Source organism: Zingiber officinale, chromosome 6B (assembly GCF_018446385.1).
Source record: "Zingiber officinale cultivar Zhangliang chromosome 6B, Zo_v1.1, whole genome shotgun sequence".
NCBI lineage: Eukaryota > Viridiplantae > Streptophyta > Magnoliopsida > Zingiberales > Zingiberaceae > Zingiber > Zingiber officinale.
The window spans coordinates 16,247,289-16,264,057 of NC_055996.1; the positions used below are offsets into that span (position 1 = coordinate 16,247,289).

A 16,769-nucleotide genomic window follows, 5' to 3' on the forward strand; every position below is an offset into this window, starting at 1 on the left:
ACAGGCTCCTGGATGTAGTCTCCCACATTTAGGGTAGGGAGGGAACTTGGTCTGCTTGTCTACTGGACCTCCCTTTTGGCTGCCTCCTGTATTCCATCGTTTCCTTTTGTTATCCTTGCCCTTCCAGTTCTGCTTACTTGCTTGGGGTTTCTGACTCCCTGTTGTCTTGTCCTCTATCTTGACTGGCTTGAGTTGCATTTGTTGTGCCTTGATGCTGTTCAGATAGTGCTCAGCGACTAATGCCCTGCTGACCAGCTCTTCACCAGTCTGTGGCCGATGAGTTCCACTACTCACATTAAGTGCTATTTCTGGTCTCAACATTCGGAGCATCAGTCTCACTCGTTCGTTCTCTGCACTCACTAACTCTGGGCAGAGCCGAGCTAGCCTGTTGAATCTTTTGACTGCTTATTCTACTGGCAAGTCACCTTGTCTGAATTCTATAAACTTCTCATAATGTTTATTGGTGATCCGTTGGCGGAAGAATTCTTCGTAAAACTCTGTCTCAAAGTCAGCCCAGCTCATCTGGTTGGCTGCTCTCTTGCTCTTAACTCTCTCCCACCATATACGAGCATCTCCAGATAGGCAGAAGGAGACACACTTGACTTTCTCAACTTCTGGCCAGTCAAGAAGCTTCATTGTGCTCTCCAGTGTCTTGAACCAAGCCTGGGCATCCCAGGGCTCAGTCGTGCCTGAGAAACTTTCCGGCTTCAACTTCAGCCACTGTATCAGGTATGCTTCTTGTTGTTTAGGTGTTGTGGCGCCTTCCAGGATAGTTGATCGAACCTCAGCCACCACTAGGGTCTCCACATTGATAGTTGGGGGAGGGGGAGGAACTGGCTGCTGATTTGCCATCAGATTGATGATTACTTATTGCTGCTCTGCTACTTGTCTCTGGAGTTGAGCAACAACTTCAGAGAGATTAGGCTCAGTTGTTCTGGGCTCTTCGTTCTCCTAAGCTTGGTCCTCAGTACGAGTGGTACGGGGACACCCTCTTCTTACCATCTAGTCATACAGAGAGAGAAAACTTGAAATCGTCCCTATACTCTCTAGATATATATATATATATATATATATATATATATATATATATATATATATAGAAAGAAAACAAAAATAAGAACTTTTATCTTACTTAAACACATATAAACAAATACTTCTAAGGATTTCTCTATACTGCAATTAATAAGAAAAGACATAATAAATAAAAAAATTAAGTACTTTCTTACTTGAAGACGGCAAAACTGATGCTGATGTGCGTGTGATGTTGGAGAATGGGGATTGCTCTGATACCAACCTGTAATGACCACCCTTCTTACTACACTCTCTAAGGGTGGACGCTACTTAACTACTCATTCTACTTAACTGATATTGCTTACTCTAAAGATAGTAACACTTAACCCCCTTTAATTGCTCCGGAAAATAAGAAATGACTGTATCATATTAAAATTTGCAGGCAACCTTAGCTAACAATAAGGAAAATAGTTAACCCATCAATGAATCCCCTAGCAGCACGAAATAGAAAATCCAATTCCAAAATTTTCTTATCAACTTAAATAAGGAATTAATCTTAATAAATTCTTTAGCAAGGTCCCAAGGCTTCCATAGTCCAGACATCACACATCCATCCCACACCTCCTTGTCGCCTTCCTTCACTGTAGCTTTCCTTTTCTTTTATCTGTAGGAAGAGAAAATGCAACTATAAGCGGATGCTTAGTAAGCTCTATCTAACTCGCAAAACTCGGATATGCATGTGTACAAAAAAGGAATCTAGAAACTGAATGCTTTAAAAGAAAAGCTGCTCATGCTCATCTAATAGCAAAGGAACCGAAATCAAAGAAATCAATACTGCAAAGCTAAAGGACCGACTGGTCATATCTGTCAAGCTAACAGAGGAATCAAAACAGACTGAAATGCTAAACATGTAAGGCTGTCATGCTTGCAAATAGCAGTAAGAAAGTCTAAACAACATGCTAGAATAAAAGAGCTAAACTTGCTGGTTTTTAAACCTATGTGAAGCTTATTTCATTTATTCACAAACTTATACTCTTATACTTCAAAATAATAATCTCTTGGGCACATGCTTAGTACCATTGCGCTCTCCCTAATAGAAACTGAAGTAGCGAGCCACCAGTCCTATGAGGGTAAAGACCTTGGTCTTACCAGGGCCAAGACCTCGGAATTGGTCACCTGGATTTATTTAACGACAACCTCAGAAGTCGGGTACTAGCCTTTTCAAATAAAATACATATTATCTTTAAATACTCCTAAAATGAAGTGCCTCGGCATTTCTTTAAACACTTGGTGTATGTTTGATCTCAAATTCTGGAAGTTTTGATTAAATTAAATCCTTGGTCTTTTCTTACTTATAACTACTCAAATATGTGATATGTTCATACTCAATAACTCAACACGAACTAAAAACAAGCAAACTGGGATGCTAAAGGAACATCTAAAACTGCATGCTGGAGCGTAGGTAAGGCCGTCCGTGCTAATTGGAAAGCAGAAAAGGTCTAAACGGCATGGTTCAAATAAAGTTGTTCTTATTCATTGCAGTAACAGAGCAAACCAACATGGTATACTTAAAACACAGGTTGTTCATGCTCCCTAAATCAGTAACAAAACTAAAAACTGAAATACTAACATGCACAATCAAGAAGCAAGAAAACTCAACTAACGTGCTAAGGGTAAGGGGTTGTTCGTACCCCATAAATAGCAAAAGAAAATCTAAACTTGTTGGAATTAGACTTCTATTAATTGTCTGTTGAAAAACTCAAACTAAAGAAGGAAACAAAGATCCGAAAACTACTCCTACTACAGGCGAGAGCACTTACCTATGTGTTCTTGAACTTACAACCGAGAAGAGAAGCTTCTAGGGTTTCAGAGGGCTTGAAATCTCGGCCTATTCTTCGTGCCTACTGGTTCTCCTCGACGAGAGAGTCTCGAATCTGTGAAGAGCTCACGGAATTACCCCTTGGCCGGCCGCCGGAGATGAAGCCCTAGCTTCGGCTTCGTTTTCGCCCGAGTAGCGCCGTCGCACGTGAGAGAGGAGAGGATGAGAGGGTTTTGGTCGTGAGGAAATAACCCGATTCCTTTTTATACCAATGGGTATTCTCGGTTTCAGTTATTACTTAAATTTATTTCACCATCACTTTGATCACGAAACACCTGCTTAAGCGCTTGGCTATCGCGCTTCGCTTAAGTCTTGGATCGGGTCGGAGGTCGCGGGTTTGAACCTCGTCCGAACCTCTTTATTTTTTGCAACTTCTTTCTTTTGGTAAAAATACCAAACGAACTCTGAAAATTTCATAAAAATACTCTAAAAATTCCTAAAAATCTCTAGAATATTCCTAAATCATTTCTAAAAATTTATAAGCACCTTTAGAACTCCAAACAATGAAATTTGGGGTGTTACACATTGATGTTCATGGTTAACTTTCGTTATTTATTCCTTTATTTAATGTTATGTTTTACTTAACTTTGAACCAAGGTTACCATAATAAAAAAGGGGGAAATTGTTGGTGCAGTGAGCACCAGATGATCGAACCTGAGTTTTGATTATGGCAAAGGGTTTAAAGTTAAGTTGCGGTGTTATCTAACAAGGTTCATGGAGCTTGCAGGAAAGTCTTAAGTGGTACTTAGGCAAAAGTCCTAGCTGCGGTTAGGTAGGTGAAAAACCCTAGGGGGTGGTAACTCTAGGTCATAGGGGGTGGTAACCCTATACGGAAAGTCTTGGCGGGTCGAGAGCTTAAGGCAAAAGTCCTAGGGGGGTAACCCTAGGTGGAAAGTTCTGGTGTCGCGAACCATGTGGAAGACTGGACGGGCTGGGAAGCGGAAGTCCAGCAGAAAGTCCGGAAGTTTCGAACGCTGAGTAAAAGTCCAGTTGATCTGGAGGATCGCACTGGCAACGGGTAAATCTCCTGAGTAGAGTAGGTGAGGACGTGTTCCCCGTAGAGGGAACAGTAGGTGTTGGGTCGACCTAGGGTTTCTGGTTGGAAATCTGAAGTCAGACCCGGACAGTCCGATGACTGTCGATATCATTTATCATATTTCTGTGCTAACTTTGTTTTGCAGGGTTTATGTTTGGGACTAACACATTTTGCAGAAACAAAGGAGCACATTTAACCTCGGATGAACAGTGTCCGAGGCGCCTCCATGGGGCTTGGAGGCGCCTCGGGTGCTAGCCGAAGCCAGCTGTCCAGAGGCGATGGAGGCGCCTCGGAGGAAGGTGAAGGCGCCTTGGACCAGGCATTGGAGGCGCCTTGGAGCAGCTTGGAGGCGCCTTCAATGGGATAAGGTGCGACCAGATCAGAGCTGATCCACGCGTGCGACCTGGAGGCGCCTCGGACAGGCTTGGAGGCGCCTCCAGTACTGTTTAAATGGGGGGTCGAGGCAGAAGCTTATAACAACAATTTCTAAGTATTCAAGTTACAACGCGCTACCTCAAAAACACCCTGAAGTGCTGCTACAAGTTTTCGACGACCCGGAGCTCCGCTTCTTTAAGATTCTGTCGTGGGTATAAGTTTTCTTTAATTATTGCACTTATTGTAACTTACACTTGTACAAACTTTGCGCGATATAGTTGTTGCCCACAGTAAACGATCGCGGGCCTTGGAGTAGCAGTCGCTACAGGCTCCGAACCAAGTAAACGATCTGTGTCTTCTGTATTTGTGTGTTTCTTTTATTCCGCTGCTTTACTACTCGAACGATTTACGATTCCGAAATGCGAAATAGCCATGAGCGCTATTCACCCTCCCCAAACACTTTCGATCCAACAGATTACACTTACCAAACATAACCTAAATGTATAGGATACGGTGCGCAGACTCAATTTTTTATTTACATTAGAGTTAAAATATTGGTAGTCATATGGGTGTGACTTAACGGGTCGGATGCAAGAGATTGATCATTCTCAGATCCTTCAAAGAAACCCGAGGGATAATAGTAGACCCAATTCCACCTCTCTTGTTACCTTTCCAATCGATAGTCTTCCGACAACTAGAATGAGCGGCCGCCGCCGTCGCCCGCTGGGAATTGATCCGGCCGAGGCCGAGGTCGAGCAGTTACTCCGCGCTGCGGAGGACGATCTCCTTCTGAAGCTCAGCGTTGGAACTCACTCCTCTCGCTCATCGCCCTTGGATCCAAACCTCGCTCGCCGCTTCGAGGACCTGAAGTCGCCCCCTCCGCCTCCATCCTCGGCGGTACAGCCTCGTCCTTTGGATCCTCTCATAACCGTGACGAAGGGAGGAGCTTCGTCGGCATCGGACGATCGGCAGTGGGGGGAGGTCCTGGGGGATGACCTCGCGATGAGATTCGCGGCGCTTAAGGGCTCCTCCAGCTCAGGTGCCGGGAGATCGGATCCGGGTATCAAGAATTCAGGTCTGGAGATGCCGCAAAGGAAACTTCCCTTCGAAGAGGAGGAGGAGAAGGAGGAGGAGGAGGAGGAAGAGGAAGAGGAGGGTGGAGTTTCGAAGAAAGAGGTAGACAAATTGCTGCAGTGGGTGATGGACTCGGCTCGGCTCGATCCTTCAAAGAGCGATGATGAGGATGACAGCAGTGACGATGAGGAGGATTTGGACTTGAAGAGGAAGATCGGTAAAGACGAGAAGGTGAAGCTCAAGAAGAGGTTTTTCTTCTAGCTCTGATTTCCATTACACACATATGTATGTTCTTGTCAGTTGTCATTACTAATTGTTGGCCTGATATATAAATGCAAATAAAGCATTTATCGCACTAGATGTGTCTTTATATTCTGGTGATTGTCATAGAGCTGATTGTTCTCTTTACAATTTTGTTAATCTCAGTAGAAAAAAAATGAGAGAATATTCAGTATGGCAATTCAATTCACATCGACAAAGATGTATGCACACACAAATTGAACGGTTACAACATAAGACAATGAAACAATCCAGTAAAAGCAGTTTGTTATATTCAAGCTCAAACAAATATATAGAATGATCTAACATTTAATCAGTACACCAAGGAATAGGAAGAGAATACATTGGACTTTCTTCTTCTTGCTTATTACTAGGGTACCAATGATGATGGGAGTTTTAGGGAAGCTTGAACTGGTGCCTCTACCCTTTTCTTGACTATGCAGTGGAACACCCTTAACCCCTTCTCCAATGTTCATGTAACCTGTCACTGCTACTTCCTCGCGTGGAAAGGCAAAGATCCACCTTCCTCAATCATCACTATGAGCTCCCTATTGTACCAATCCTCTATAATGTGACCTTAAGGGACCATTGTCCCTGACCTTGGCAGGTGATGACATGGAAACGACATCCATCCACTATCATGGAATGACAATTCCATGACTAAGGCCATAGGGTGAAAGCTAGGAGGGAGGTCATTTCATATAATGTGAACCATGGTGGTGTAATCAGCTTTCCTATTGCTGCAAGGGGTGGCCAATATTTGGGTTTAGGTCATTCTACCCATAGTTCTTTGAGCACTATTGACCCATTAGAAACTTAAAGATTGGTTATACTAGATCCAAATATTTTTAAAAGTGAAAATAAAATAAAATGTAATAATTTAATAACAAGATAAGAAGGTAAAGCTTCAAAACTTTAACAATATTGAATATTATGTTTCACTTGCTGATAGTGCTAGAAAAGTAACCAGTCAAATCCTACCTTATCATAAAAGTAAAATTTTATTCACAGATACTAATCAAATCAATAAAATAAGGTTATCAATCAACAATATTAAAAGTTATTACTTATTAATAATAATTTTGTTCACAGATACTTGATATGATTTTATAATGTACATGCATTGTTATTAATAATAATTTAATTTAGTCAATTATTAACTTAATAATACAGTACTAAAGTTATTAGTATTATTAATATAATTTAAATTATGATAAACAATTAAAGTTGTATCCTAAATGATTTTAGTGAATTATCTAATTGTCAATAATCCAACTGTGGATTCATAAGATTTAGGAAAAAAATTATAAACATTGTTAATTGTACTTTTGAAGCTATAATCATAACTTTATGTTACAAATATTTACATTTATCTTCTTTCTTTCTTTGTTACTTGAACATCAAAATGTTGAACTTATCTTCTTCTATAGTAAGAAAAAAAAACATTAAATTTAGCATATGTACAAGGACCACGACCCATTGCCTCAGCCCCAAGTTCTCATCTTGCTTAATTAAGTTGGCAGATGTGTGCATGAAGACAATGTTTCTTACTGTAGCAGTACAGACAAACATATCACCTTGTGGAGATTCTCTTGTCCTTTGTGTTTATTTCTCTGCAGAAGATTGATTGATGATGCCGTACATTTTGGGCAACCAATGCATATACTTTGGCTTGGATGCCTTGGCACCATTTATTTCCTGTGAAGAGGAGAGGGAGAGCCTAACAAGTAACCTGATCAAGCCTCATTTATTTGCCACTAGTCTTGTAGTCCTTGTATCAATTCTGGTATGGTTCTGCAATAATTCAATGTTATTGATGGGTAATAGCAGTGGATAAAAGCTATTTTTCTTTGAATTGGAAGATGGCCCGTCGCTTGAGATTTGGAGGATGAAGTTCTCAATTCTTGAAAAAAATAATATTAGCAAAGTGTTTGCTGATATACGTCTTGCCAATTAGACATTTACAAGTTTCACTTTACGGAATTATATTGCTGCTGGTGGAAGAGGGATACTTCCTCAGTCATCATCAATATGCTCTATCACCTTTTTGACCACTCCACCAATTTGATCTTCTCTACCTGTTGTTTTGTTTTGGTTACCATGTTCTGAAATATCTTTGATTAAACTATGATTTGAATTATGTAAAACATTTATCTCGGTGCCTTATCATCAGGCTATTTTCTTTTTTAGCATGATAGTTCCACTGCCAGGTAGCAGTAGGACCATTTTCTTTTTCAGCAGGACCATTTTCTTAGTAAAAGTTCGTTACTGTGAACAAATTGAGAGTTCATCTGTTTCATGTGTCTCTAGCATTGCTTTGATTATTTAAGTCGCATCATGCAACTGACTCTTCTGTAAAATCAAAGCCAGAAACTTTCTTTGTTATTCCCCTCTATTGACGACCAGCTAAATCTCCAAGAAGGCGACCATGGCGGAGCCTCACGCAGGCACTGGCGGAGCGGTCCACCACCCTCCGGCGCCGGAGCCGGCAGAGAGCACCAGCAACGCCACAGCCAACGAGTGGGGTCCCTACTCCGGCGCCGGCGACTTCGGCACCAACATGGCCATCGTCCTCGCTTCCCTGTTCTGTACCTCCCTCCTCGCCTTCTCCCTCGGTGCCGCCGTCCGCCTCCTCCTCCGCCGCTTCGGCAGCGAACGCCAGCCTCCGGGGAAGCCGGAGATGATGGAGGCTGCAGCGCCGGCTTTACTGTTCTCGGCGGGGGACACGAGACTGGCCGGGGCGGCGGTCGAGTGCGCCATCTGTCTGGCGGACTTCGTGGACGGCGATGCCGTGCGGGTGTTGCCGGCGTGCGGACACGGGTTCCACGCCCAGTGCGTCGAGCGGTGGGTGGTGGCCAGGAGAACGTGCCCGACTTGCCGTCGGGCATGCGGTGACGAGGAGCTGATGCGAGTGCAAGAAACGGCGTAATCAATAGTCGGCGTTCGTTTTCTGTCACTCGCAGAAAGATAATTAAGGATCGTTTGGGTTCAAGTTCGTCACTTCAATTAGTTGTTTTTCTTATCCTTACCTTCGTGTTCCTTCCGTTTGATTTTCCTAGAAAGAGTTATCGAATTTCTGGTTATGCTCAAAAGTGAATCATAATTTTAGTCTTTTGATCACCTGATCCATCTATTCTACCCTTTGTTCTTCTCGGATTCCTAAACTGCTCCACCTTCGTCCTCAAGTTGGTCTAGACATTAAACCTGCTATGCAGTTCTACCATTACGCTTTAGCGGTTGATTTCACCTTAAAAAATTTCACTATCTTTTTTTTTTTTTGGTCTTACAACGAGATGATTGATCTTGTAGAAATCAGAGAGTGGGAAATAAGTTCGGAGAATATTTTTTGCTTCTCATACGCATATTTATACTTTATTCATAAATATCAAATATGGTATACAATCACTAGTTATATGAGTTATGATATTTACAACAATAACATCAAATACTATTTATATGGTAAATCCTTGCTAATTATAACAGATGAAGTCCCAACGCATTAAGAAAGCATCATATGCTTAACAAAAAGTGTAGATGGTGGAGTTTCTTTACGATGAGTTCTACAACAATTAAATGCCACATATAATAACTTTTCTATATTTTAAGTTTTGAATATAGGGAGTATTCAAGATTTTGAAAACCCTACCATAGCTTGCATCACTATTGACTTCTTAAATAATCATTACTATTGACCACTTACTAGATATGAGTTAAAAATGAAAATCAAGACCATTAATGTAGTTCTAAGACCCAAACATTATTTGTTCAAACAATTTAGGTTCAATAAATACATTGGTGCTTTTTTTCTAGGTATATAAGATGAAAAATAAAAATTATTAACTATTTAGCCGATTATACAAGAACAAGAAAATTAAGAAAAAATCACATGTATAACACAAGATAAATCTATAATTTCCGTAGAATAATCTAAAGAATATTAATTGATAAAACAATAGAATAAGTAACAATTTTACTCTGAAAATGTATTTTGTGAGATCATGCCCGGTTCGGTTCGGTTCATGGAAGACCACGAACAAGATCCGCCCGTGTTTTTCTCGCCTCCCTCTGCTTCTCTCCTCTTCTCTCGGCCGATGGAACCACAATCTCCGCGATCTGCGATCTCCCCGACCGCCAGCGACAAGGGCAAGGAGAGGAAGAAGAAGAATGAGCTCGACGGATGCCCACGAATCCACCGGGTGGGAGGAGCTCCGCAAGGAAGCCAGGAAGATTGAGGGTGACCTGGACGTCAAACTCTCCTCCTACGCCAAGCTCGCTTCCATATTCACCCACTCTTCCGGTACGCTCTCGGCCCTCCCTTTCTCTTCTCCGCACTTCTCCATACTCGGAATCGGTGTTTAATAGAGATAGGCGATTCACGTTTCTCCCTCGCGGTGTCCATTGATCACCCTAGTCGATGACTCGAATTCCAATCTTACTGCATATGCGTGTTTATATACTTTAAGAGACAAAATTGTTAGGACCAAAAGTAGCTAGAGGGGGGGGTGAATAGCTCGTCGCGTTCGCTCGGTGCGCTTCGTTGCTTGGCGTTGCTTGGCGTTGCTTGTTTCTTCAAGAATGCGCAGCGGAAAATACAGAAACAAACACAAAACGCTAACACTAGGATTTTACTTGGTATCCACCTCACAAGAGGTGACTAATCCAAGGATCCACACCAACGCACACACCCTCCACTATGAATAACACTCCTTTATGGTAACTACCAAAGGCGGAGAAGCCCTACAACACTCTCAATACAAGAAGAAGAAAGGGAAATACAAGTTAAGCAAAAGCTTACAAGATGTGCAGTAAAAACCCTAACCCTAACTTCTTCCTCTTGCAATAGATCCGCCTCTTGACTTGGAAAGCCTCCAAGAACCTTCAAGAACCGGCGATCACGAGCTCTGGTCGTGGAGAACTGGAGAGGAATGAGATCCAGAAGGAAATGAACGCCTGCGGCTTAAATCGACGCTAACGCGGAACCCGATCGATTCAAAAGTTCGAATCGATCGGCTTGATCGATCCACGGATCGATCCAGCGCCTATCGGAAGCTCCGATCGATTCACGGATCGATCCAGCGCTTATCGCGCTGGCAGAATCCCCGATCGATCGGCCGATCGATCAGCTCCTGATCGATCCACGGATCGATCCGTGGCTCGTCATTGGAAGAACGGATCGATCCATCGATCGATCCACCCTATCTGAATCGATGATCGATCCAAAGCCTTGATTTTGCCCAAAACCAAGTCCCAATCCTCCCTAACCAACATCCGTCAACCTCGACCTGCTGGTACATCATGCCTCGCATCCGGTCACTCCCTCGACTGCTAGACTCCCCACCAAGTGTCCGGCCAACCTTTGACCCACTTGGACTTTTACTGTCGTGCCAAGCATCCGGCCACCCATCGACCTACTTGACTTCCACCGATGTCCGTCAACCTCGACCCATCTCGACTTCCTTCCTGCCAAGTATCCAACAATCCTTCGACCTACTTGGACTTCCCAACACCGATGTCCGATCATCCTCGATCCATCTGGATTTCCTGCCCTGCGGCTTCACTCACCGGGACGCTCACCCAGCTTCACTCACTAGGGTTTTCCATCCGCCTAGCTTCACCCACTAGGACTTTCACCGCTTCACTCACCGTGACTTTCACCTAGCTTCACTCACTAGGATTTCCTTCCAGCTTCACCACTAGGACTTTCACCGGCTTCACTCACCGTGACTTTCACCTAGCTTCACTCACTAGGATTTCCTTCTGCCTAGCTTCACTCACTAGGACTTCCTTCTGCCTAGCTTCACTCACTAGGACTTTCACCTGGCTTCACTCACCAGGATTTCCACCTAGCTTCACTCACTAGGATTTCCTTCTGCCTAGCTTCACTCACTAGGACTTCCTAGTCAAGTATCCGGTCAACCTTGACCTACTTGACTCTTCTTCGATCAATATCTTATTGTCAAACATCTAAACCCAAACCAAGACTCAGCTTGGTTAACCAGGTCAACCTTGACCTGAGGGATTTTGCACCAACAAAAATTTCTCTTGAACTTCCGAGAATCGTCAAGATCTTATTGTGCCCTGTGTTATTTGTTGTAGGCATTCTTTATTATAGTTCATTCTTTTGCCTAAAGTTTATTTTCCTTCGTGGGACGATAGTAAATATGTGATATCTCTTTTAATCTGTTCGTAAAATTTGAATCTTGATCTATGGCGGATCTGGCAATAAATTGGTTTGTAAAGCCTAATTGTGTGATGAATTTGAGCAAATGGGAAAAAACTGCTCGTAAATGTTTCTTCACTTTGACACTTGTATAATTTCAGAAGGTTGAACAAATAAAACATCATTATAACTACAATCCTTTATTTGATGTTTCAGGGAGATTTTTGTAGTTGGTTGTTAGTTGATGCGACTAGCTTGCCACTATTTCAATTAGTTGAGCTGTTCTTGTTGATCATAGCAAATTTTGTGGGGTGTTTTCATTAGGGAATGAGTAGACAACCAATTACTGAGGGAAAGAACAGGCTTTGGTCATATGCTTTTTGTGAGATATAAACTTTATGAATCTTTAGAGACAATCAGACAAATGCAGATAGGATAATTGTTGTTTTAGTAATTAAAACTCATTCACAATTTTGGTTTTGTTTTGTTTTTTTTTTAATTTTTTTTCCAGTTTTTTGGTGAAGTATGCTTTAAGTTATAGAAATTTGGCTTTATGTCAGCTTCTACTTTAAGCTTCTATTGATGTCCTAGAAAAATCCATTTAGGTTGTGTTTATGTTCATATAGTAAGATGGATATTCAGGTAATGGAGACAATGGATCACCCACTATAGGATCAAACAGATCATGGAAGTCCATGGAGATGGAAATTGGATCCTTACTAGAGAAGTTATTGGATGTCAATGATGCCATGAGTCGATGTGCTGCATCAACAGCTGCTACAACTTCGATAAATCAAAAACTTGCAAGACATAGAGACATACTTCATGAATTCACACAGGTATAGTATAACTTTTTATTTATTTTATTTTTATTTTGTTTTTAATATTGAAAAATGAAGAAAAATAGTACTTGAAAAGCATTATGTTTGTCACTAAATCACTATTTTAAGCCTTAAGAGTACCATGTGTGGTTGGAACGTTAAAACATATAATGTTTTATTCCTTTTTGCCAACTATCTGGTACTTATGGAGCTGATAGTTTGTTAATTTTCTGTTTATTTCTTGATCTAGATTAACAAGTTTATTTCTGTTAGTTAGAAAATTAAATTATGAAGATTCTCCAAATAGCAGGTGGCTCTTCATCAATCGTCCCTAAATTTGAAACATGCATTTAACATCTTCTGTTTTGTTTTGCTTAGTAAGGAACATTGATAATAAGTGTTTTCCTAATAGCTTATGAAGTGCACTTATTGTTGGGACCAAGGAAAGGATTTACTTGGTATCCATCTCTTTAAGGTGATTAATCTAAGCATCCGGCCCTCTCTCACACATGCACTATGAAAGAGCTCCTTCTTGGAAACAATCTGAAGGCATAGAAGCCTCGTACAAGCTAACAACACAAAATACACCAAGAAGAGCAGAAACAAATACAATTAGAGCAATGAAATCTTAGCTTGCTCTCTTCTTATTGTTCGAATCTGCCTCTTGGTAGATGGAAATGCAACAACACTAAGTTCCAAGAATTCCCAAGAACTAGCGTTGAGTGTTGTTTTTGGAGAACGGTTACGAAAAATCCTTTTCTAGGGTAACCTCGGGTGCCTTAATCGCTTAAGAAAATTTTAAGTGATTACCACAGCAGTGTCAACAACCTGCTTAAAACTTGCAGAACAGTTATATTTCCAACCTTAAGCGATTAGCCTAATCACTCAAGTCGTGCTTAATGGCTTACCATAAGTGATTAGGCACCCTTATGTTCGATTGCAAGAACGGTCGCAAGCGATTAAGCTTTCTTGTATAATCGCTTACCACAGTTGAAGCGATTAAGGTATAATCTCTTCAGCACCATTTTGTTTCTTCATAGAAAGGATCTTAAGCGATCAACCTGGTCGCTTAAGGCCTATTGAATCACTTACCCTAAGCGATTTAGTAGCTTTCTGTTGTCGTGATTTTGAGCCTTAAGTGATTAAGATGGAGCTTAATCGCTTAAGCTCTGCCACAATCTATTTGGCAACCCTAGCTCCTAAACCCGAGTCCTAGGGTTCTTTGTCGAACATCTGGTCAACTGTGACCTGTTGGAACTCTCATTGCCTAGCATCTGGTCACGTTTGACCTTCTGGGACTTCTCCACCAAGTGTCTGGTTAATCCTTTGACTCACTTGGATTTTTCTCCTCATGCCAAATGCCTGATCCTCCATGCCCCACTTGGACTTCCAAACACCAGGTGTCCGATCAACTTCACTCACCAGGATTTTTCACCACCTAGTTTCATTCACTAGAATTTTCCCACCTGACTTCATTCATCAAGATTTTCTCACTGCCTAGCTTCACTCACTAGAGCTTCCCAATTGCTTGACTTCACTCACGAGGACTTTCTCACTGCTTGGCTTCACTCACCGGAACTTTCTCACTGCCCGACTTTACTCACCGGGACTTTCTAACTGTCTGACTTCACTTATCAGGATCTTCTAATTGTCTGACTTCACTCACCAGGACTTTTCAATTGTCTGACTTGACTCACCAAGACTTTCTTACTGTCCGGCTTCACTCACCGAGACTTTCCAATTGTCTTACTTTACTCACTAGGACTTCACACACCAAATGTTCACTTAACATTGACCCATTTGATTTTTCTTTCTTTTGTTAATCTTCCCGTTGGTCTTGCCCTTGCCTAACTTCCAGTTAGGACTTTCTCAGTTAAGTATGTCAACTTTAACCTACTTGACTACTCTCTCAATTCAAACCGGTCAACATTTGACCAAAGGAGGCTCGTACCAATAATCTCCCTAATAGATAATTGCACCTGCCGTCTCCATATATTGTCAAACATTAAAACTCAAACTTGATCCAAACTGATCAACTTTGACTTAAGGACAATTACACCAACACTTATGCCACTTATCATTTTCTATACTCTGCATTCTGTGGGTTTCTAGATGGTGGGTGAATCACATATAATCTATATGTGTTAATATAGGAAAGATGATTTGTATATCTGTTGGTTTAATTGCTTGTATTGTTAACACTATTAACTTCAGCCAAGAATACCAAAATTTTGCCAAGACACATTTGTTCGATTGCTTTCCCTTTCTTGATGTTTTCCAGTGCTTGTTATACAAATCCTTTTTAGGAATTTAGAAGAACCAAAGGGAACTTGAACTCTATGAGGGAGCATGCTGAGCTCCTTAACTCTGTCAGAGATGATATCACCGAATCCAAGGTGAGCACAAATCAAATATTGTATCGAAATTACGTTTTTTTCTTACGACCTTATGATATGGGATTGTATGATCTGTTTCTTTTTACAGGGATCAGGTGGAATGTCACCTAGGGTAAGTTTGCTGAGGGAGAGAGCAGCAATTCACGGAAACATCAGTGATGTAAGATCTCTAAATCCGACTATTTAGTGTGAGTTTTCTTATTTTTTTCGTAATTCAATGCCTCAATATCGTATTTCCAGAACTGATGCATTGTGTGCGCTTATAATGAGAATGGTCAAAACACAAAGTGAGGGATATATATTAGTCTATGCAAAACACACAGTCGTATGTTTTAAACGCCGATGAGATAATTATATATAGAAGTAGAAGGAACTACCAGAAATTGATCGTAGTTTTCCTCATTTCAATATGGTATTTGAGTCAATACCTAGTATGATGGATGAAGTTGATTCGATCATGCGGTGAAGGGACTACCAGACATGTGATTTAAGTAATAAAAAAAAATTATTCAATAGCATTAAGGAAATATGTAACACAATTGTATATAACATTTCTATTTCTTTCATCCATTATTCAATAAGGAGATAGCAATGAAACTATCTATCGTTAATAAGATGAAGAACCGATTATTGAAATAAGATGGAGATCTTCAGTCTTCTGTAATCATCATGACCTTTAATGCCGAGAAAATATTTTATAGATCAGAGAATTTAATTCTATACATTATTTTGGGATAAGACACCCTACTGCTCGTGTTCCACCCAGATTGAGGAGTTGATAAGTCAAGCACAAGCAACAAGATCAGTTTTGGGGTCTCAAGGAGCTTTATATTTTGATGTCCAGGGAAAAGTGAAGCAGCTCGGTGATAAATTTCCTGTTATTCGTGGCGTACTTGGTATGCAAGATCTGTTCATCACATGTATATATTTTTTCTTTTTCTTTGTAAAGTAGAAAAATGAAAATTACTGAATGGTAAGTTGTTCGGCAATCGCAGGTGCCATCAGGAGGAAGCGATCGAAGGATTCTCTAATCCTTTCCGCAGTCATTGCAGTCTGCATAGTGTTCATAATTATTTACTGGCTTTCGAAGTGATCATCGGCAAATTGGTTTTACACCCAATGGGCTATCAAAAGTATGCATTTGATGAATCATCCACACTCCATCCATTTCTCAGATATCATGTAAGTTTTGTTTATAGAGCATGATCGTGATCTCTCTCATAGGCAGTCCATTCCCTTATTTTACTTGAGTGGAGTAACTTAAGACCAGTGGAAAGGATGAAGGAATACCACGGCTGCCATGACCGTGACCATTCTTTTTGTCTTTTGCACTTCTTCCACCAGGTAAACAACAGCCCAGAAGAATTATCTTCATCTCCTCTTCTAGCTCCTCCTCCCTCTATCTCCATCTAAATTTTTACATCTTTCATATTTCTTTCTGTCCTATTCCTTTTATTATATTCTTACAAACTTTCTATCTTTAAAGTTTCTAGAGTTTTCACTGTTTCCTTATGTTTATAATAATGTTTCATTTCTTATAGTTTATAACGTTTCTTTGTTTCTCATGATTTGTATATTTGCTTAGAATAATTTTTTCGTAAATTGAATGAAACCTAACTCTATTCTAATAGATATACATTTTAACTCCATGATATCGAAACAAACTAAAGACATTTCCACATGGATAAAAAAAACAGCTCTGTTCATGAGAACTTATGGCAAGAAATAACCCAATGCA

General features: G+C 40.9%; 3 protein-coding genes across 3 annotated transcripts; all 3 read left to right on the forward strand.

The window, feature by feature from the left end:
- The first annotated feature begins 4,943 nt into the window (after positions 1–4,943).
- On the forward strand, positions 4,944–7,901 carry LOC121992121 (histone-lysine N-methyltransferase EHMT2-like). Its single transcript, XM_042546282.1, has 3 exons — positions 4,944–5,623; positions 7,274–7,440; positions 7,517–7,901. The coding sequence occupies exons 1-2, from the start codon at positions 5,001–5,003 to the stop codon at positions 7,356–7,358; spliced, it is 708 nt and encodes a 235-aa protein (XP_042402216.1). The 5' UTR covers positions 4,944–5,000; the 3' UTR covers positions 7,359–7,440; positions 7,517–7,901.
- LOC121990801 (Golgi SNAP receptor complex member 1-2-like) lies at positions 7,471–16,583 on the forward strand. The gene is made up of 8 exons (XM_042544867.1): positions 7,471–7,474; positions 7,578–7,651; positions 7,875–7,914; positions 12,457–12,653; positions 14,942–15,031; positions 15,120–15,191; positions 15,798–15,927; positions 16,027–16,583. The coding sequence occupies exons 1-8, from the start codon at positions 7,471–7,473 to the stop codon at positions 16,122–16,124; spliced, it is 705 nt and encodes a 234-aa protein (XP_042400801.1). The 3' UTR covers positions 16,125–16,583.
- LOC121992122 (RING-H2 finger protein ATL79-like) lies at positions 7,972–10,230 on the forward strand. Its single transcript, XM_042546283.1, has one exon. The coding sequence runs from the start codon at positions 8,083–8,085 to the stop codon at positions 8,581–8,583; it is 501 nt and encodes a 166-aa protein (XP_042402217.1). The 5' UTR covers positions 7,972–8,082; the 3' UTR covers positions 8,584–10,230.
- Positions 16,584–16,769: the final 186 nt, after the last annotated feature.